This window comes from Pongo pygmaeus, chromosome 9, assembly GCF_028885625.2.
Source record: "Pongo pygmaeus isolate AG05252 chromosome 9, NHGRI_mPonPyg2-v2.0_pri, whole genome shotgun sequence".
In the NCBI taxonomy this organism is placed as follows: Eukaryota; Metazoa; Chordata; class Mammalia; order Primates; family Hominidae; genus Pongo; species Pongo pygmaeus.
In genome coordinates this window covers 122619101-122641500 of record NC_072382.2, presented here as the reverse complement: position 1 = coordinate 122641500, position 22400 = coordinate 122619101, and the positions used below count along the sequence as shown (strand labels likewise).

Sequence of the window (22400 nt, the reverse complement as noted above, 5' to 3'; positions counted from 1 at the left end):
ACCTTGGGGGACCCTTGATGTGCCATCCAGCATTTCCGTGCCTCAGTTTCCCCACTTGTCCAAAAGGGCTACATGACCACTCTTAACTGTTACGAGGATGCCCTGAGGAGGAAAATAGGAGAAGGCAGGATAATTTCATGGGAAGGGCTACAGGAGTCTTCAGCTCCGTGCCGAGGTGAACCCAGTGGGGCGGGCGCCCTGCTGTCCTCAGCAAGAAAGAACACTCGTCCATTTTATTGGCAAGAAAACCAAAGGGGCTTGGCTGAGAGAAAGCTGACTAAAGTAGACGCAGAATCTGACCAGCACAAGGACCAGCTGTAGGCCTGAGGCCCACATGGATGCCCCTCGCATGGTCCCCTGAGACAGCCTTGAACCGGTGCAGCTCAGCCCATCTTTACTCTTGTTTTCCGCCAGCAGCACCAAGAGAGCCTCAGAGAACACCCCCACTCACTGAATATCCCCCAAGCATTCTTGGGGAGCATAAGATGCTGAGGCCTTGGGAGGTCTGACCTTGAACTGGGAAGGAGACAAACGAGGTCAGGGTGTCTATCTTTTAAACGGCCCTGGGTGGCATCCTCAGGACAGGACACCCTCTCCAGTCCACTGAGCAAGTCAGCACAGGGCCCCTGCTCCATTGGGATGCTGTGGACCATGCCTGGTGCTTTGCACACAGAAAAGCAGTGAATTACTGGCTTCCCTCTCTTTGGGCAAGCCTTCCCCAACCACTGCAGGAAGAACTCAGGGGATTTCCTCCGCTTCCATGAGAGTAACATACGCTCAGGAGTCACCTTCCCAGAGGTGCAGGTGAACCCTGCTCCTGTATGGCACATCCGGAGGGCAGTGGCTTTGATCTTCACTGTGTGACTATGTGATGGAGCCAATCCTTCATCCTACTCTGCCATGGTTTGTTTGGTCCCAAGTCTCACGTGGCAGTGACCCGGGTGGGCTGGATAAAGGGGGTGGATGCTTCACAAATGGCTTTGTGCCATTCTCACAGCAGTGAGTGAATTTTCACTCCAGTTCCCACAAGAACTGGCTGTTGAAAAGAGCCTGGCACCTCTTCCCCTCTCTCTTTTGCTTTCTCTCTTGCCATGTGAGCTGCATACGCCCCCTCCCCTTGCCTTCCACCAAGAATGGAAGCATCCTGAGGCCCTCACCAGAAGCAGATACCGGCACCATGCTTCTTGTACAGCTTGCAGAACCAGGAACCAAATAAACCAATTTTCTTCACAAATCACCCAGCCTCGAGTATTCCTTGATGGCAATACAAATGGTCTAAGACACACTCTGTATTCAGGTATTCAGACTTTTTACCATGTGCCTTTGCATTTTTTTCCTCTAAAAGGGAGAGTACATTTCCTCACTCCCTAACATTGAATTTGTGTGTGTGACTTTCTTTTGCCAAGAAAATGAGAGTGTGCCTTTCTGGGAGCCTAGGACTAAGAGGTCTTTGTGTTTCCACTCGCTCTGCTGCCCTTCTGCCATCACCATAAGAATATGCCGGGCTGGCCTGCTGGTCCAGAGGAAGAGTGAGAGGTACTGGCCCCAAGTAGGCCCAGTCTGGATTAGCCAACTCATGCATGCTGAGAGATCTCAGCCAGAGCAGCAGAGCTGCCCAACTGAGCCAGCTTAGACGAGCTGCTCCCTCACTAACCCACAGGTCCACGGGCTATATAAATGTGTACGCATACAATAAATGTGTATTGTATGCATATTTATTGTGTATCATGAGATTTAGGAGTTGGCTGTTACACAGTATTTACGTAGCAAAAGCTACCTGATATATTTAATAATGCCTATTCCAGCATCTGGCATATATAGGTTGTTATATTAACTTAATGAATGATTGTGAATTGAAGATAGAATCATATCTGATTCCATCTTCACAATAATGCTCTAAGATGGCCAGGCATAATTCACCTAAAATTATGGAAAAAGAATCTGAGGCCCACGGGGGTTACGTCACTACCTCAGATCACATGGTGAGAAAATGTCAAGGCCAGTATTTGACTCCAGGCTCTGTGACTCCAAGGCCAGTGGTCTTTTCAGCCCATCTGACCATGGCAGCACTGACCCACAGCTCTGTGAAAGGCACTCCTGGCCTTTGTGTTGGATCCTTACAAAGAAGCCCACTAGGAGCTGAAGGACCCTCATCTGTCTGCTCGTGGCCAACGTGAGCACAATGCAAAGGCAGATACCCTCAGAGAGAATGAGGAAATAGAGCCTGGGACCATTTACTTCACTAGGCCAGATGCCAAATGTGGTGAGGCTTGGGTTGAAGGGAAAGAGACAGATTTTTTTTCTCCTTTCTTGATATTGTGTTGCAAGCCTTTCAAGTTTGTCAGCACCTATTAAAATACTGGAATGATGGCTCACGCCTGTAATCCCAGCACTTTGGGAGGCCGAGGCGGGTGGATTACAAAGTCAGGAGATCGAGACACTCCTGGCTAACACGGTGAAACCCCGTCTCTACTAAAAATACAAAAAATTTGCCAGGCACGGTGGTGGGCGCCTGTAGTCCCAGCTACTCTGGAGGCTGAGGCAGGAGAATGGCGTGAACCTGGGAGGCGGAGCTTGCAGTGAGCTGAGATAGCGCCACTGCACTCCGGCCTGGGCGAAAGAGCAAGACTCTGCCTCAAAAAATAAATAAATAAATAAATAAATAAATAAATAAATAAATAAATAAATATAAATAAAAATACTGGAATGAGAACTGTAAGAACAGCAGACTCAGCTGGGAGAACAGGGCTTGCATTGCTGCTAGGGGTCGAGTCTGATCCTGCACATGACACTGTGCTTTGAGATGTCCCTCTCTGTCCCTTAAACCATTTAACGGACATGACTCCTTCCTTCAGCTGCCCTCCCCAGTCCTTCCCATGGATTTTTGCCTCTTTTAGGTCTAAAATATCTTGTTGGTATGGGTTCCATAAACCTGCATGAAACTCTGTTTCTCAAACCTGCTCCTCCTGTCCCACTCCCTGGATCAAAGCTTCCTGAGTTTTCCATGAGCTCTGACCTCCTTAGCTACCCCTTCCTTCCTAAGATGTCCACGAGGCTGCACGATCATAAAAGCACAGAGTTTTGTGAAAGGTCATTAAGTCCAGGCCCCGGCTTCCGCAGCCTGCCTCCAAGGTCACCGTGTTGGCCAAGTACTAATTAGACGCCAAGTGTGTAGACGTCTAGATATGCCTTTGCCTCTGGGCATGTCTTATCAGAGACAGGCATCACTCCTATTTTAAAAACTCACCAGAGAATTTCCCACTCCAGGAGTGCACCCAATTCCACTGCCACCTCCTAGACCTAATACTTTTCCACTTCTTTCTATCTATAACTCATCATTCCACCTGACTCACTCACTCACTCAGTCATTCAACAAATACCTAGTAACTACAGTCATGTGTTGCTTAACAATGGGGACACATGATGAGAAATGCATCATCAGGCAATTTCTTCATTGTGTGACCATCATAGAGTGTGCTTACACAAATCTAGATGCTACAGCCTACTACACTCCTAGGCTATATGGGATAGTGTAGTGCTCCTAGGCTACAAACCTGTATGGTATGTGACTGTACTGAATACTGTAGGCAACTGTAACACAGTGGTAAGTATTTGCATATCTAAACATACCCAAACACAGAAAAGGGACAAGAAAAATGTGGTATTATCATCTATGGGACCACTGTCATATAAGTTGTCCATCGCTGACCAAAATGTCATTACGCATGCATCACTGTACTCCCATCTAGCCAGGCTCAATTACAGTAAAGCATGGCAAGGAAATGACAGTCCTAGAGAGATGCAGAATGGAAAAGAGGTTAAAAATATAAACTGTAAAGCCATACGGCCTGGGTTCTGATCCTGGTCCTCTGCTCACTGGCTGTGTGACCCTGGGCTATTTGCCTAACCTTTCTGGGCTTCGGTTTTATCATCTGTAAAATGGAGATACTGATAGTAGCTGCCTCAGGAAGTTGGGGTGAGCATCACAAGGGCTGCCTCGTGGGGCTTTTAAAAATAAAATATTGTGTATAATGGGGCTAGGACAGGGCATAAAAAGCCACATAATCCTACTCTCCTGAGAACTTGCCTTTTAACAAATGTACACAAGCAGATATTCTTGGCCTGCCCCATGGAGAAGAATATCCAACTCAGTGGAGAATGGCCATGGAAAGGTTTGCTCCCATCACACATGTCGGAAGGGGCCAGAACTGCAGAGAGGAAGCACAGGGACTAGGCAGAAGGGAGCCACTCCAGATGAGCCGCGATGCAGGAAGTGGCCAGGGGGTGGACAGAGCACCAGACCAGGAGCCAGGAGTCCTGGGGTCTAGTTCCACTCTGCAACAGCCTCGATGTTTGCCCTTGAACAAGACCCCCACATCCCCATTCCACATCCCATTCCAGCCTGGGCTTCAGTTTCCTTATCTGAAAAATGAGGGAGTAGATCAGCTTAAAGGCCCTTCCAAACGATTCTTGGATCCTAAACTCAGGCAGCTCTCAGCAATGGTATTATTGAGAGTCTGGCCACAGAAGACTTGCAGACATCACTAAGTGACAATCCAGTGCCTACACACAGCCCCCTCCCTGCTGTCTACAGCTCATTGCTTCCCAAACCTCATCCCCTGCAACCGCTTCCTACACCTCTCTACCTCCCTTTCTGAGCTGGGACTAGAGCGGGAGACGGCTGGACTCCAAGAAGATGTGTTGCCCAGGGGTTGGCCCACAGAGGGGCAATATGCAGAGGCCGAGGGGCAATATGCAGAGGCCGAGGGGCAATATGCAGAGGCCAAGGGGCACCAGGAAGAGCTCTGGCGGGTACTTACCGCAGGCCCAGTGAAGGGCACATGGTCACAGTTCTCCTGCCAGGACTGGTTGAGGCTCTGGGCAAACTCTTGGAAGAAAGCATGGGATTGGTTGAAAATGGAAAATCCCAGGATGTTGACACGATCATCCACAAGGCTGTCCATTCTCTGGAGTGAGAACTCCTGGAAAGACCCAGCATCAGAAATAAGAACATAGTTAGGAAGGGGTGAAGTGAGGGATGGACTTTGGTAGAACACATCTGGGTACCAAATTCTAGTCCAGTGAACACCAGACACTCTGTTGGGACCTAGGGGTCCAGAGTTAATGAGAGCAGATTTTCTGGGAGTTAACACTGTGATGGTGGAGGGTGGAGGAAAAAAAAATAGCAGAATGATCTCTAAACAAATTATATACAAGATGCACTAGCTAGAGAGAGAAAGAAAAAGCCATGTGCCTAGTGGAGGCAGCACTAGGCACATGGGGTTTTTTCCATGGGAGGTGGGATGCTTGAGCTGTGTCTTGAAGGATATATAGGCATTTTCTGGGTGGAGAATTGTGGGTGGTCAAAGGCTACTCCAGCTAGAAATCCCCAGGTATATAAAGGCAGAGCTGAGAAAGTGCATGGCCCTTTCAGTGAACTGCCCATGGTGTGCTTGTACTTTGATGAAGACATCACTTCTTAAAGTGTGATTCTACCATCAGCATCAACCAGGTTCCTTTTTAAAAAAATGATAGGGCCGGGCGCAGTGGCTCATGCTTGTAATCCCAGCACTTTGGGAGGCCGAGGCAGATGGATCACTTGAGGTCAGGAGTTCGAGACCAGACTGACCAACATGGTGAAACCCCATCTCTACTAAAAATACAAAACTAGCCGGACGTGGTGGTGTATTCCTGTAATCCCAGCTACTCAGGAGGGTGAGGCAGGAGAATCGCTTGAACCCAGGAGGCAGAGGTTGCAGTGAGCCAAGATTGTGCCATTGCACTCCAGCCTGGGCAAGAAGAGCAAAGCTCCGTCTCAAAAAAAAAAAAAAAAAAAAGATGACTCCTGAACCCCCCCTAACACTACCTGAATCCGAATCTGGGGAGCTGAGGCCCAGGAGCTTGCATTTCCAGCAGGACCCTAAGTCTTATACACCTGAAGTGTGGGTTAGCACACTGGATACAAGGGGGCCTGGGAGAGGGATGGTGAGAAACGAAGCTGGGGCAGTCAGCAGAGGCCAGGCCATAAGAGTCAGGATGCCAGGCTTGGGAATGTGCCCTTTGTCCTATGTGTGATGGGACCCAAGGGCACTGTCAGCGGAGGAATGCCAAAACCAAATTTGCTTTCCAAGAACCTCAACCTGAAGGTTTGCGGGTAGGGTGGTGCCTTCATTTACCACTAATTTTTTCATTCACTTGATAAACATTTAAGCATTTATCATGTGGCAGACACGGTTCTAGGCATGGAGGATATGGATGAGAGAGACACACTTGCTGCCCTCAGGAAGCTTGCAGTTAGTGGAAGAGGCAGATAGTAAGGAAACAAATTCATCATCATTTCGTATAGCTATGGGGATGGGACTTGGGGTGAGGGACTGCTACTTTAGATGACACAGTCAGGGAAACCCCATCTAAGGCAGTGACGTTTAGAAGCTCAAAGGAGTTCTCCCTGCAACCCATGATCCTCACGCAATAACCCTGGTGGGGCCACGTGTTAGCCTGCAGGTGCGAGTGCACCGAGGACAGTTAGTGTTATAGAGAGGGGCAGTGTCCTCCTCTGAGCTCCGAGCCCTAGCCCCTAAGGTCTCCCTGGGCCCTGTACAGCGAAACCAGTCAAGAGGGTATAGATTATTCAGCTCACTGATCCCCGCTCCTGGAAAGATGCCTTCAAATGTGTGTCAGGCCACTTTTTCACACAAAAATCACATTCATTGCACGTTCATTCCAAGTGCCTCGCACACAGATCCACACCCTGGGGGTACACAGGACTTCCAGACCCCAGGACTAGCCCGTCAGCCACTCAGCCTGACATGACAGATGGCAAGCGCCTTAGGCTTTCCTTCTGGCCAGGCAGAAAGATTGCTTTCCTCCAGGCAGTCTCCTCTTCTGAAGACGTAGCTGCTGTAGGCCCCTGGTGCCGCCCTTGTATCCTTGCCACACAGCTCCAGACACTGCCAAGGCCTCAGGCTGTAGGCCTGAGCTCACCTGCCCAGAGCCCGGATTCATTAGCTTACACGTGCAAACTGGAGGTACCAAGCTTCCTTTGAAGCCACCAATGCCTGACAGAGTGGATTTGGATAAGGATTAAGTGTATTTTGGATCCTGCTACATTCCCATTAGGAGAACAAGGACATGCCAGAGAATGTATTGATTCCTACACTGATATTATCTCCTATCTCTCTAACAGGGCAGCTGCCCATGGGCTATATCGGTAGGCACAAGGGGGCAGATGGCTAATGAGAAGAAGATGCATTTGGCAACGGTGCTGTGACTGGGCAGAGCCAGACTGTTGTGGGCAAACCAAGGGGCCTGGCTGGGCATGGTTGGCAGAGGCTGGAAAATGTCCTCTTCCCTGGCTTCCTTATCATTGTGGGCAGACACATCAGCCCAACTCCATCCTCTCCCCACACACATAGCCTGATGGATGAAGGCTCATTTTAAGGAAGCCCTGAGGCCCTGGATGTCCACAGATTCACAGTGGCAGCTGGGGTGATATAGTGGATTCAGGCTTTGGTGTTCAACTCCAGGTTCCTTACCATACTGGCTGTATGACTTTAAGCAAGGTCTGTATGTAACCTTCTGGGCTTCAGATCCTTGTTTTTTAAAAAAGAAACAATATTAGCAACCTTATAGGTTATTTCAAGAAACAAGTAAGATGCATGTAAAGCTTAGCCTCCTATTTGGCAAATACGACAGCTACTGAAAGACCACCATGAAATCTGGGGTAGCTTCTGGCTCTCTGCCTCTTCAGTTCCACTTGTCTTGGAAACCTAAGTTAGAAAGGTATTCCCTTCAAATGCATGTTCTGGGCGGAGTAAGAATGAATGAGTTAATTACAGACACTTAGAGACAGTCTACCCAGAAGTCAGCCAGTCTGTCTTCCTGCCTTTTTATTCCTACCTTCTTATCCCACAATTATATGCAACTTTCAAAGGCCCCTTAAGATAAAAAGATTCCAGAAGCTTCCTTGATAATTCATTCTATTTATAATGACTCATGGGATAGCCTGTGGAAGGACAAGGAAGGGGGAGGGGCACATTCTTTTACTGCCATTTCCCATGACACTCTAAGGTTCTAGTATCTGAGAATCCTTACAGTAAGGAAATTCTCCTTTTTATCTAAACTTAAGACTTTCCTGCTGCTATTGAAGACTATTAATCTAAAGGAATATGGGAAATAGCTGACCACCACTAGTTTACAAACAATGAACATCTTCTGTGCCAGTATTTCTCAGGGTGTTCCTCAGGGCATTAGGTTTCCAGGCGACACCAACAGAAATTTCATGAAGACAATGTTCCATGCTCAGATAAGGCTGGAAAACAATGCATATTATATCTGCCTTTTCAAGATTCATAATAATCACTAGCATATTAAAGGTTGAAAAGAGTCCAGCAGTGAAGCAGCTGGTTTAATTTTGTTTAACCCTGAACTTCCCAAACACACTGACCATGGAACAAACCAGGACCATGGATTTTTTTTTCTCCTCCAAAATCCATGAGTGCCTGGCAGTAGCGTGCTTCAGAATGCAATCTGGGAAATGCTACTCTACATCTATTCAGAGAAACATTTCTTAGAAATCCAAAGTCAAGTGGTGGAGACATTTTGCAGAGAGAGATATTTCATAAAACTAACACATTTCAGGAATGGAAGGGATTAAAGTTCACCTGGTTTCCGCCGCCCACCCATCTTAAGCCCTACCTAAGAATGCACACCTGGCTCACTTAGGCTCCCATTGTACCTCCCCAACCCCGCCCCAGCCACACTGCCTGGCTGGTTGTAACCTTCATACGATGACAGAAAGGAACAGTCCCTCGGGTGGAACAGGTTCTCATGGGGACCTTGATCCTCTTCTTATAAATATCCCAAGAAGGGATATCCTGAGGGTCCCTACTCCCAACAGGAGTCAACTCCCATTGTCCCAAACCAGGGAATGAGGGTGAAGAACAGAGCAAATGGGACCTGGTAAAGTCAAGTGGTGGGGCAGAGACCAGGACCAGGTCTTCTACTACTCCAAGCGTGGTGGCTTTGTGACGGACCCCATGTTGCACTTTGTTCACACATGTGGCCTCTCTCTACAGGGGGCTGTGTGTTTCCAGGAAGCAAAGATATGTCTGCCTCATTTTTGAACTTCACACTGCATCTAGAGAGTGCTTGGTACCTAAAAGCTGTTTGGTCAATGCTGTTTTGAGGACAGTTGACTGAAGACATCTTAATGCCTTGGGGTCTCACTGTGGCCAACTCTAACACCAAGCACATCCTGTCACACCTCCAGAAGGTGTAAAAACATGAGTAGAAGCTGTGCTAACCACTGACTGTCCTCTGTGAATTGCATTATTGTATTTTTTTTAAAAAATCCTGACAGCTTGCTTTATCATCACTGGGCTTTCACATGAAAAACATTTTTAAGTGTGTGTGTGTGTGTGTGCATGCGTGCATACATGTGTGCAAATCTTTGTGTATACAATGGTACGTAAGGGTCCAAATAGCTATAGTTGAAGGTCAGGTCAGAGCCACAAGTGGATACGAGCAGATGTTACCCTGAGATGAAGGAATGCTTCATGGATAATGGCTTGAGAGCTATCTGGAAGGGCGCCCCTCACTTTCTGCAGCAGATGTCCAATGTCCTGGTTTACAAACAGGCATCCATTTGCTGCAAGCTGCAGGAAACTTTATGGGTCTACAGCCTGTTCATCGCCTGGGCCAGGGAGCAAGAACAGGCTCTGAGTGGGGGCTGAGTTGGGCATGGCCCCAGACAGGTGGAGGTCCTAGAGCTCAGGTAGTTTTGTTGGAGGAAGAGAGGAAACTGTGAGATTACCATGGCTGCAAGGGGCCGACCATGCCTTATACCACACAGGTTCTGGTGCCAAGAAATGTAGAGCTTTAGTGTCTGGTGTCTGGGAACATGGAGGGATAAGGGAAAGGCTGGGCAGACCTTGTGGGTAGCTTCTGCAAGGGAGGTCTAGGGGAAGAAGGGCCCTCGGGACATGTTCAGCTGGGCTAAGCAGGCAAGTCCCATCACTGGGGGCTGGATTTAGTCAATCCTGGGGACAGGACCAGGTTAGTCAACTACAGCTAAAAGCACAAGAACTTTTAATGGCCCAGATTAAGTTTCTGAGTTTGACTATAAGTAGAAAAGCAAGAAACCAAAGCACAGGTCCAGGTGGTGGCCTTAAATCAAGCTCATCTCCTAACCCAGGCCAAATGGGTAAGCAGGGGAAGTGGCATTCCGTGATGTTTTCTGCCCAACAGCCCCTTCCCCTTTGCCTTCCTAACCAATAAGTGCATTACTATTCTCCCAGGCACCTAAGCTAGAAACTTCAGAGACAGCCTCAACTCCCTTATTTCTTAACTCCACACCCAGTCAACTGCCAATTCTGTCAAATCTATCTCTTAAATGTCCCTTCCTTTCCAACCCCTCCAGGTTAGGTCCTCATCATTTCTCTTCTGCAATAGCTGCTATTTAATGGAGATCATGCCTCTGATCTTGGGATACCTAGCCACTATACTGTTCAATTCCCAGGTGCCATTTATACTGATGACCTTGTGAATGGTGCCCCTTGGCATTGTGCAATGTGGCAATCACATCAGGAAACAGTAGCATGTATTAGGAAGAGCACAAGTTTTGAAATAAGACAGTCCTGGTTTCAAACCCTCATTTGGCCACATACTGGCTAGCTGATTTCAGGTGGGTCTCTGAACTTTTGATGTGTTCACCTGTAAAGTGTGGGTAAGAGCATCTACCTTGCACAGGTAATCCATGAGAAGTGCCTGGCACACAGGCACTCATGGCCTGGGAGTCCTCTTCTGTCCAAGTGCAATCCATCCTCCGTACTGCCACTGTCACCAAAGTGGGTGCACTGCCCCAATCTCCTTCCTTTTCCTGGTCCCCCTGAACTGCTGGGCCCTGCCAAAAGGAAAGATCTGGCCTGGAGGCTTCGCCTTCCTCTTCCTCCTTGTTTGGCAAGAGGTGACTCTTAGCTACTTGTCAAATGGGAAAAGTTTTCTAAATAAGTCACCATAGGCCGGGTGCGGTGGCTCACGCCTGTAATCCCAGCATTTTGCGAGGCCAAGGCAGGGGGATTACCTGGAGTCAGGAGTCCGAGACCAGCCTGGCCAATATGGTGAAACCCCATCTCTACTAAAAATACAAAAATTAGCTGGGCGTGGTTATGTGGCATCTGCCTGTAGTCCCAGATACTTGGAAGTCTGAGGCAGGATAATCGCTTGAACCCAGGAGGCAGTTGCAGTGAGCCAAGATGGTGCCACTGCACTCCAGCCTGGGCAACAGAGACTCCATCTCGAAAAAAAAAAAAAAAAAGTCACCATAAGATGCTAATTGCTTGGTCTGGCTATTTGTGTTGAGAGAGAAGCCTTTAGTTGAAGTTCCAGATCTTCCAACCATGAATAATCACAAGAAAGCAATAATTCTAATAATAACTACTACAATTTACTGATCACCAACTGTGTGCCAGGCAAAACTGAGCACTTCACTGAGAACATGAGAGAGCTGAGGTTTGCCTCACACTGCATCTGTTCAGCATGAAGAACTCAGAAAAGGAGTCACAGCAAGTACCACGGTGCAGCAGGTGGGAAGGAATTAGAAGTCAATGCAGCATAACTGCAGGCTTGTGTGGCTAAGATGGCTCAGAGAAACAGGCAGTCGAATGCAGCTTGGTGAACTTGGCCAACTTCTGCTGAGAGCTGTCCAGCAGCCTCAGCCACCCCTAGTAAAATCTCTCCACGGTCATCATTATTTGAGCCTCAAATGCTTCCCCACTGGCCTGTGAACTCCTGGAAGGTAGAATGGACTGTCTCACTCACTGCTGTGTCCCTGGCATCTAGAAAAATCAGTGAAACCAAAAGCTGCCTTTTGGGCTTAATTAAATGGTTAGGAGAATAACTGTGCTGGAGAGAGTAGGTATGGGTTTGGAGTCACAGTATTTTAAATCATACACTGTCTGTGGGTATTTTGACCTAGATTTTCCTCTCTGAAAGCCCACATTCCAAAAACCAATCTTTTAAAAAAAATCTTTTAATTTCTTTATTTTTTTCTTTTTTAATCAGAAAAGTTCCCTCATTTTAAAATGGGGGAAATAAGACTTCACTGTGCCATTGTGAGACTCAAAAAAGATTATAGGAGAGCTCCGTGCAGACTGGAAGTATGATACAGACTCCTTATTAGTATTATTAGAAGTAATAATAGAATAGCTCAAGGAACGCATGTTTCATGCACTTTCAGGGATCGTTAGCAGGTAGTGAGGAAGGCAGTGTGCGGAGGCCTTCCTGAAGCCCACCAGATGACGCCACAAAGGTGGCTGGCTGTCTCCGGCGTCTGCATAAAGCCCTCAGCCCCAGGTAGTCCAAGAACCCTAACAGCTCCCTTCCCACCAGGGCCACAGGCAACTTATAAAAGGTGTCACCCCAACACCTCTGTGACCTCTGAAATCTCTCCAAATTGTTAACACTTGCACCCATTTGGGTTATAACTGACCCTATTTGCAGCCTCTTCACTCCAGAACTGGCTCTGCTTCCTAACAGTGGTGTTTAAAATCCTTAATCCCCTTAACAGTGGGGTTTCAAGCAGTCCCTCATTTCTTGCCTGCTTTCACCCAAGCCTCAGCCTTTGATCCTCTCTGCTCCATGCTCAGCCCTGGACCCTAACTGCCTGGGAGAGGAGGCTGGCAGCCTCATGTCACCCACATCAAAGTGATTTATGAAATATCAATTTATTACTGAGTATAATAACATCAACTGCTTCCACAGATGTGGCTGAACGAAGCTTACAGGGCACTTTCATGCACTGCTTTTGGGTCTCCCAACCATAATTAGAAGTAGACAGAACAGGTTTTATTCATTTTCACATGTGGTAGAAGAGCAAACTGAGGTGCCCAGGAGTTAAATGTCTTGCCGCTAAGACAGACATGGAATTAAGATACAGGTCCTTGGCAAATAAGACCAGTGATTATTCTATCTTCCCTACTGTGTGCTCAGCACTGGGCTAGGCCACTAGGAGGTGGTGTCAAAGCATACTCCATCACTGTGATTGTTAATGATTGACAACTTCAAATGTTCTCACCCCAGGAGTCCTGAAACACTAAACGATTCTAATTTCTTAAAATATTATTATGAAGCTGAAAAGGAGGAAGATATCCTTAAGACTGTATCACTCTTTAACTTGAACTCCTTATCTTGCCACTTGGATCTGCTTCCCTCCCTTGGTTCCCTGTTTGTGAATGTCACATGATGCACCTGTCAATCAAGCTACAATTTAGAATGCATCCTCCACTTCCATGCTCTCACTGTCCACATCTCATTCATTCATTCATGTAAGCAGGTATGCACTCATTTATTGTCATCTGAGGACATTATAATTCCTTTACATCTCTTGAATCTGATCCCTGCCCTCCACCCCATCATCTCTACCTCGAATCAGATCCTCACCAGCTTGGTCCTAGACTACGGACTCATTGGTTTCTCCTCCTTTAGTCTTGCACTTCTCCAAGTTCCTTCTCCATGTTATTGCTGGAGGGATCTTTCTAAACTCCAAATTTGATCATGAACCTCCCCCTCGCCGAATACTCCTTTATTGCATACAGGACAGAAACCCCTTGGCTAGACATACAAGTCTTTTCATGCTATGATTCCTGTCTACCTTTTCCTCAGTGTCCACCTTGACCTCCTGCATCACCCAAGCCTGGCAGAAGTGGCCGCTCAATCATGCTCCCTTTACACCTCATCTACATACCTGTCATCACCTGGAGCTTTTTATCACGAGTTTGTTCAAAGCTACCTCTCCAAGGACTAGATGCCATTTGAAACAAATGCACTTACATTATCAGTGTTCACTCTGGTGCACCCCATATAGAAAGAAGTCAAGGCTGTTAACTAAAAACATTTAGGAAGGCAGCACTTGTCAGGCTGTGCCTCATCTTACCCCATTGGCAGCCTGGTCCTCTCACCTGCCCAAGACTCTTCTTCATAGCGAGATCTAATGCATTGCAGAAGCCAGGCCCCACACCCTTGTCTCAGAAGTCCTCTCTTAGCCTTTTTGCAGGAAAGCCCTGGAGCCACCAGAAGTCCAAAATCTCCTGGGCACCCTTACATCCTCTCCTTCCCTCCTGAGCCCACTTAACTGCGGTACCTGTCTGTCTATTTATCTGCATCAAAGCCTGTGCTCTCTGTGTAGGCTGGGAGATGGCTTTTTGTGTTATAGGTCTTTGAAGACAGTAGCAGCTGGGAAGCTAATTCATACCTGTCAATGAATTCTATTTAATAGGAGATTTGGTCCTAAATCTCCCAGCTTTGGATTCTTCCCCCTGCATGTTTCCTATTCATTTACCCCGTAACCTGGACATACACATCCCTTCCTCCCAGGAACTCTGTCCTTTCTCTGCTCTTCTTTCCCAACGTGAGTCCACAAACAGGACTTCAAAGGCAGACCATATTCCTTCTTGTTCATGCTCTATCCCCTTCACTATATCCCACACTTGCGCTTAGCAAGTGCTCAATACACATTCATTAAATTAATTCATGTTCACCTGCGAACACCCATCAGGGTAGAACTACCTTTACAAAGACTTCAGTCATATGCTTCCAGGAAGAGGAAGGCAGAGGCCAGGTGGAAAGCCCTCTTACCTCCTCGGCAGCAGCTGGGTCTGTCTTCATTTTTTTATTTACAAGACTGTTCTGGGTCTCTAGGTGCTAAATAAGTAGTTATTAACTGTGTGGTTAACTGTGTAGCTGAAGCCTCAGTAGGTCAAGTTGACATGAGAACTAGTGGACACCTCGGGCTCTCCCCTTAGGCTGCAGTGAGCTACTGCTTTTCTGCAGGCTTGCTTCCTTCTTCAGGCACTGATCAGCATTCACTGATCAGGCCTCCTGTCTATACATCAGTTGCTAAACCTCTCCTTTCCCAGGTCCCAACGCATTAGCCTCAGGCATGTAGAGATCCCAGGCACCCCCAGCTCCACCATCCCACCAGGGGTACAAGGAGTTGTTTAGGAAGATGAGTGATGCTGTCAATCAGTGGACTCTGCCTCCTTACTAATTTATGTGCTCCATATTGGCAGCAGGATCAAATAATGGGTTCTCCAAAAGGGCTGGGCACCTTGCTGACTCTGCTGTGTTCTAGAGGCCACCAGGCTCTCAGATAGGTTCCCACAGTGGGGGCCGGGGAGGGACAGGGATATGCATAACAGATTTTCAGCTCTTGGACACTTTTTAGATCTTAGTCTCACTCATTCCTTCATTCATTCAACAAAAACATGAGTGTCTCCTTGAGAACACACATCATGTTGGGCACTAGAAATAGAATGATAAGCACACTCCATGCCTGTCCTCAAGATGCTTAAACTTAGTAGCAGGTGGAAGGCAAGTCTTGAAGAGTGGTTAATTACACGGCGTGGCACATATAAGGTGGCCTTTTCTACCAGAATTGCTGCTAATATTCCTGAGCTGAGAGCTGACTGCAAGTTGGGACCTGAAAGCTGAGCAGGAGTCAGCCAGATAAAAAGGTGGGAAGAGGAGTTTCACGAACAGAGAAACTACAGCGTGTGCAGAGCCCCAGAACAGCAAGAGCTTATGACAGATTCAGGGACCTGCAAGTCATTCAGTATGACTGGGATGTGCAGTGGGTGATAGGGAATAGGAGGTCACAGGAGTTATGTTAAGGAGTTCAGACTTTATCCTGAGGGTAATGGGGAGACAGTCACTGAAGGGTTTTAAGCAAGAGAGCAATATGATCAGGAATGGGTTTAGGACTATCTTAACTCTTGGCCAAGATAAAAATCCAGCTTTGGAATTCACAGGAGTTGCATCTACCACATGAGCTATGGCTGAAGGCTTCAGTGGGATGGGCAGGCATCAGGCTTGCCACTGGGCTGTGAATGTGAGGGAAGCCTAAGATGGTGATTTACTTAGCTGTTGATGCCTTTGACACGGAGTGAAGCCTGATGCTGAGGATGGAGAAGCTGGATTGCTTAATAATAACAGCAATTGCTACTCCTAATGGTGCTTGTAATACAATAGCACTTATAATGTAATAATAATAATAATGCGATTTGCCATAATGCCTTTTATTCTCAGTCTCCTTCTGCTTTCCAAACATTCATTAAATCTCAAACACTCTTCTCAGCAGGGCCCAAATTCCTCAGGGCCACCAACCTCCCTGCTAGCCACAGCAGTTTCAAGAGGCCTTGATTTCCCCCTTTGTCTTGGCTGTCAGTTTTCCCTCAGGCGCTGGTTTACAGACCATCATCAGGAGGCAAGGGACAGGCCCTGCCCTGAGCTCTGCCTTGCTTCAGCAGAGACAACACAGAGTTTATCATTTGCATGATCAAGGGATGTCTGGATTTCCTGCCTCAAGTGTCTCCAGCACTCTCCTCCTGGTGCCCTGGCCCCAGATCTCGCCTTGTATACCCTTTCACCAGATGGTAGAGGAGAAAGGAAAAGAAATAAACTAATTTACATAGTTGGCATGTGTGGTAGGCAGGATTCTAAGATGACCCCCAAAAAACACACACCACACATGCTCCCCAGGACTGTGACTATGATGAATTTTTACCTCTGCAATTAGGTTATGCTATATGACGCAGTTGGCTTCAAAGAAGGAGATTATCCAGATGAGCCTGACCTAAGAGTCCTTTAAAAGCAGTTTTCACTGGCTGTTTGCAGAAGAGGAAGCCAAGGAGATATGAAGTGAGAGAGAGACTGGACTACAGGGAGGTTCCCTGTTGATGAGATGGAGCAGGCATGGGGCAAGGACCCAAGAATGGTCTCTTGAGGCTAGGCTGTCCCTAGCCAAGAGCCAGCAAGAAAACAGATTTCATTCTTATAACCACAAGGAAGTAGATTCTGCCAACCACAGGAATGAGCCTGTGCTCCAGATGAAAACGTAGTTGGTGACACTTAGATTTCAGCCTGAGCTAAGAGCCAGTCATACCATGCTGGACTTCTGACCTATATGACTTTGCACTAATAAATGCTCCTGTTTTAAGGTGCTAACTTTGTGGTAATTTGTCACACAACAATAGAAACCAATACAGCACAGAAAAGCCAAAAAGATCAGTTTGACAAGTACAAGATGTGGGCTGGGAGTTAGTAAAAAGCAGATTCTCACATCTGCCACTTATTGAGTGAAGACCCTTGAACGTCTCTGAGCCTCACTTTCGTACTGTATAGAACTGGAACACCCACCTTGCAGTGTTATTTTGAGGGTTAAACATCTTGAGTAGAAGGTGCTGGGCATGGCATCTGGCACATTGCTGGTACTCAAGAGCCAGCAGCACCTATTGTGATAATACCAGCTTTGGGAAATGGGTAGATTTTTATTATTAGACTCTCTTGATTGTGAATAATTGGAAATTGCTGGATCAGTAGACAGAAGGAAGGCCGAGGCATCTCTCACTAAATTAATGAGACTTCTGAATCTTTAACAACTTTGTGACAGAGGATCAAGGCAGCTTCCTTTTCTCCCAAAGCTCTATTAGATAGAAGGCCTGGGCAGTCAAAGGGGGGCATTTCCATTATGTGTCCAGAGATATTGAACCACAGTAGTCTCCAGGGTCTTGTTCTTATTTCAGTTTGATGTATTTTATATGCACAGTCTGATGTACCCACTCACCAACGCACACGGGCATAGAAAAGTGTGTGCGTGTGTGTGTGTGTGTTGGGGGCAGATACAAGCAATGCGTTTCAATTTTTATTAAATGGATGCTACACAAGTATCTCAAACTCGGCTCTGGGAGCCCCGTGGGACTTATCTTCCCTGTCATGCTATTTATCAAACATCAGCAAAGGAGCTGTCTGATGATTGGTTCCTCCGAAGCAAAGAAGAGTTTCTTCACCTCCACCAGGGTCTCAACATCCCCTGTTGAATGCTTCTTCAGTTTCTATTGACTTCCTGGCAATATCCATTCTGTTCTCACACCCCGTCCCCCTTGGTTAGGAATTGAGGGTATCTGGAAACTCCTGCCTCACCTTGGATAACCAGATCTCACTGAAAGGCCCAGGGGCTGGCTCCTCCTCCCCTACCCTAGCTCTGGGTGGGATAAAGACCTAATTGGTTAATTTTCATTTTTAGTGATCCTGCATCCCCAGGGTACAGTGTCTGGCTATTCTTCCAGGATAACTGACAATAATACCTCATTTTCCCCCTGGATATACTGATTCATCAGTCCCAGCTGAGACCAACTCTTGCTGTGGGTGGAGAGCAGATGAAGGGACCCAAATAGAACAGCTTAATATTGGGGTACTCTTGGGGAAAGTTCCCATGCAGCTTGGGGCGATTCTTCTGATCACCTGAGCTTGCCAAGGGAAGGGTCCCATCTCTGATACCTTTTTTTCCTCTTCCCCTAGCCCAACAGGACTGGGTGAACAGCCACATACCCACCAGCCAAGTAAGGCAGTGGCTTGATTCAAATGCCCCCTGAACCAGAGCCTGTGCTAGGTACTGTTAGCATAAGGAGAGGGAAAGTCAGAAGTACTGAGGAAAGAGCGGCCACCTATAAATGCTGGCAAAAAGAAAGGTGAACAGAGCATAGGAGGTAAGCCCTGCCCACCTGGGGTCTCCTGGAGCTCCGGATAAAGTTCGTCGATGGCACGTAGCATCTTAGAGTCAGTCTGTACCTGTGCCTACTATATCCCCTGCCCCCTCAAGGGCTGCCCAGCTATCCTCCCTGCAGCATTCCTCCTCCAGGAGGGAGTTTCTCCTGACTTGGATCTCAGGGTGAGAAGGCTTCCAGGGTCAGGAACAGGGATGCACTTCAGTGTTGGCAGAATTAAGTTCACCTTTCAGATGCTTATTCCTAGCTGGCACTGGAAGCGAACCAAGGCTACGCCACCTTTAGGACTGGCCTAATCTCCCTGCTCCTGCCTTAGGGAAGCTCTGGTTTGCATTCTCTTTTTAGGCCAGTAAGGCCCATTCCCTGGAAGAGGTACACCTATTGGCAGCTATCCAAGTGGTAATCCCTGGGCCTGGGATTTTATGATATTTAGCCTGGGACAGGCATTTGTGACAAGCCACCACCAAGCTAAAGGACAAGCTGACTCAGGTCCACTTGGGAATATGCCTTTCCTCTTCCCCTGCCTTACATAGGATAGTAAGTTGGCTGTCCGTGTGGAGTAATAAGAAAGCTCTGAAAGGTTCTCCCCACCTCCAAAATACCTTCCTTACAAGCTCCACAATTTCCCATGCAATCTGCTTCCTTGGTTAAGGCCTTAGCTAAAAAGCAAATGTTGTCCGGGATGCATGAGCCATTAACTGGTGTATCCCCTACTTAGAATGTCCTTCTCTACCTGGCTAACTCCCACTGATTCTCCCAGGCCCTTTGGCTTGGCCTATTCCAGGAAGCTTTTGATGAACCTGCCAGGCTAGTCTGGAGGCCTTCCTTTGATGGCCCCCTAATACCCTGTGCATATCTTCATCACTTTATTGAACCCACTGATTTATGATAATCTGCTTGTGTTCTTCCCCTCTAGTTTGACCTCCTGGAAAATCAGAATTTTATTCTTCATTGTATCCCCAACACACAGCATAGTAAATGCTCAGTTAATACTGATCTAAGGAATGTGTGAACTGTGTGAGTGAGGAGACCTCCTCTCTCTACTCCTGACTCACTGTGAGAGCCTGGCCAAGTCACTTTCCCTCTTCAGTTCTGTTTACTCAACTGTAAAAGGATGAGATTTAGTTAGATGCTCTCAACAATCCAAAAGAATTTAATGTTGTCATGGACATTAGCACCTTGGCACGAACTGGATTTTCAGATTGCCCTGTTATTTGTCAGGGTTCTACGGAGCAGGTGAGGACACAGGACAGGTACTTCTGGGTAAGGGGGTGGTGAGAGATCAAGACAGCTCAGAAGACAGGGGTGCTCCCCCATTCCGGGGGATCTGGACAGCTGAGGGCACTGCAGGGATGAGCCAGCCAGATGAGGACACTGGAAAACCGTGAAGAGGAGGGTGGCCGATTTCATCTGGAAAAAATTCACCAGAAGAATTCATCTGGTTGTTCATTATGTATTCATCCAATCCATAAACTCAACAGAATTTCAGAGTTGAAAGGTCTTTGGAGACCTTCTAGCTTGTCTCCAGAGAAGAATGGGCTTGTCCAAGATCACGCAGTCAGTGGGACAGCCAAGACAAGACCCTGGGCCTACTGACGCCAATTCCAATGCTGAAAAGTCCGGCAAATGTGCATAGCAGAAGGACATCATCTCACCTGAGACTTCCTTGGCTGGCTCTGGGTCCACCTCTCTCCATCACACTCTCCTGCTCCAGGTACAAAAAGGACCATAACTTGCCACTGCCTACATGTCACTCTCCAATTGCCATCTCTAACCCATGCTTCAGTAAGGGAAGCCATATCTGTAAACCCTCATCCAAACTCCCAAAGAAGAACTACATGCTCTCTCCTCTGGGCTGCCACACCTCACATTAACAGACGCAGACCTCTTCAATTCACATCCTGCTGGACCACATCCTCCTAGTCCTTGTATCTCCCACCACACAGCAGGCACTTAATAGATGTTTGCTGAATCAGTGTAGTTGATGGTAGCATTTTCCATACGTAAATTGCTTAATCATAGCTGGCTAATCATTTTATAATCCTATAACTTGGGCCAAGGAACTTCAAGCTGTCAGCCACAGTTTCCACAATGCAAAAAATAAATCTTCAGTCAATGCCTCCTGAATCCCCTTGTGATTCTCTCTGTTGTTTCTCCTTCTGAATATACCTCCATCTGCCAACAACCATGTGCAGAGAACAGGTACAGGAGGGTTAGCAGCTTTGGAAAACACAGTTTTGGATCAATAGCATCTCTGTAAGAAACTGCTGTGCCCGTGTACGCCCAGGAGACATCTGTCACTGCCAGACTTGCCACCTCTCAGGGTTTGCATTTGGTAGGGTGGTACCTTGGCAGCTCAGACTGACACACGAGGAGCTTTCACTCCATCACTCTTTTTCTAGTTGCACTAAAAACATATTTATTCATCAAAGTATACTATATTATGCAGAGCGGCTCTCCTAAAAGGCTCAATAAAGCTGAAATATGTGGATACTCTTAATAATTTTACAATAAACTACACTTCAAAATCAATTGCTCTGGCACTAGAAAGTTGTCTGGCTGATGGATTGTAACTTCTGGCCGTGTGTGTGTGTGTGTGTGTGTAGAAGTGTGCATAGGAATGTGTGTGTATATGTTCATGTGTGCCTGTTGCATTTTCCGTGAAGAACTGAAAGGCTCAAGCATCCTGGGAATTACAGTTCCAACTAGGTGAGAGGCCAACTGAAATGTTTCTGATAACAGCTGTAGAGTTTTGGAAAGCTAGAGGCAGTAAATCAGGAAACTGAGGTCTAAGGATGGAAATACTCGACAGGGAAGTGAGAAAAAAGAAAGGGAAGGGAAATAATATTTACTAACAACCCTCAGGATTAGAAACTTCCCAGGGTCTTCACAAAATAATGTTATGAGATAAGCATGACTATCTCCATTTTACAAGAGGGAAAACTGACAGGACAACAGGTTAAGTAACTTGCCACATGTGCATCTAATGTGTGGCAGGGCCCAGATAGGAATTCAAGTTCTCTCTGATCTGAGGCCCTGGCAGCTTCCATGAAACCCTATCTCTATCCTCAGTGTCAACACAGTAATCAGGCTCACCCATCCTCATATGCCAAGCCATTGGGACAGAGGACAGGACTAGATCACTTCATAATGGCCTTTATAACCTGAAGGAGAGGTTTGTTTTAAAGACCCTTGGGTTCTGGCTCCATGAGTCAGCTGCTGGGTGTTGGCCCGAAGACACCACATGATCAAGGCTGACCAGGGCATGGTTCGGCCAGTGAAGGAAACAGTCCCAGGTGACAGAGAGATCACTGGGCACAATTAGCCTGACTGTCCTTGCACTCTTCTGCCCTCCCCTGCCTCAGTGATCATTCTTGGTGCCAACCCTGGGCCTCAGGTTTTGACATCACTCTCACTCAGCAGAACCCCTGAAATTGTGTCTCTTGGATCCTGAACTAAACCACCCTGCATGGTCCTGCACAACCTTAACTTCAAATCTGTCCAGCTCAGAATGGGATGAAGGGTATTCTGGATGGAGTAGTTGTCATGTAGGCTATGCAAGTGCCAGGGGGTCCTGGGGAATAGGGAATAGGGCCCAGCTCTCCCCAGCTGAAACGCAGATAGGTTCCTTTGTGTCTGAGGCTTAGTTGGGATGAATTGAATTCCTGTGGGATGTAAAGAGATGAATTATCTTACTTGGCCAGCCCTTCTACCCCAAGAATTCCAGATGCTATGGAATGCTCCATTCACTCATACAATATTTATTGAGTGCCTACTATGCAGGAGGCCACTGGATCTACGGTGATGAACAAGACTGATTTGATCTTGCTTTTATGAAGC

At 47.2% G+C, this 22400-nt stretch overlaps 1 protein-coding gene across 11 annotated transcripts in view; it reads right to left on the bottom strand.

The window, feature by feature from the left end:
* GRIK4 (glutamate ionotropic receptor kainate type subunit 4) overlaps positions 1-22400 on the bottom strand; it is a 476655-nt gene that overhangs the window by 124189 nt on the left and 330066 nt on the right. For all 11 annotated transcript variants that reach the window (XM_054440160.2, XM_054440159.2, XM_063671507.1 and 8 more), the window contains one exon: positions 4821-4982. In XM_054440160.2, coding sequence (XP_054296135.1) covers positions 4821-4982 — 162 coding nt within the window. The remainder of the gene's footprint in view (positions 1-4820; positions 4983-22400) is intronic.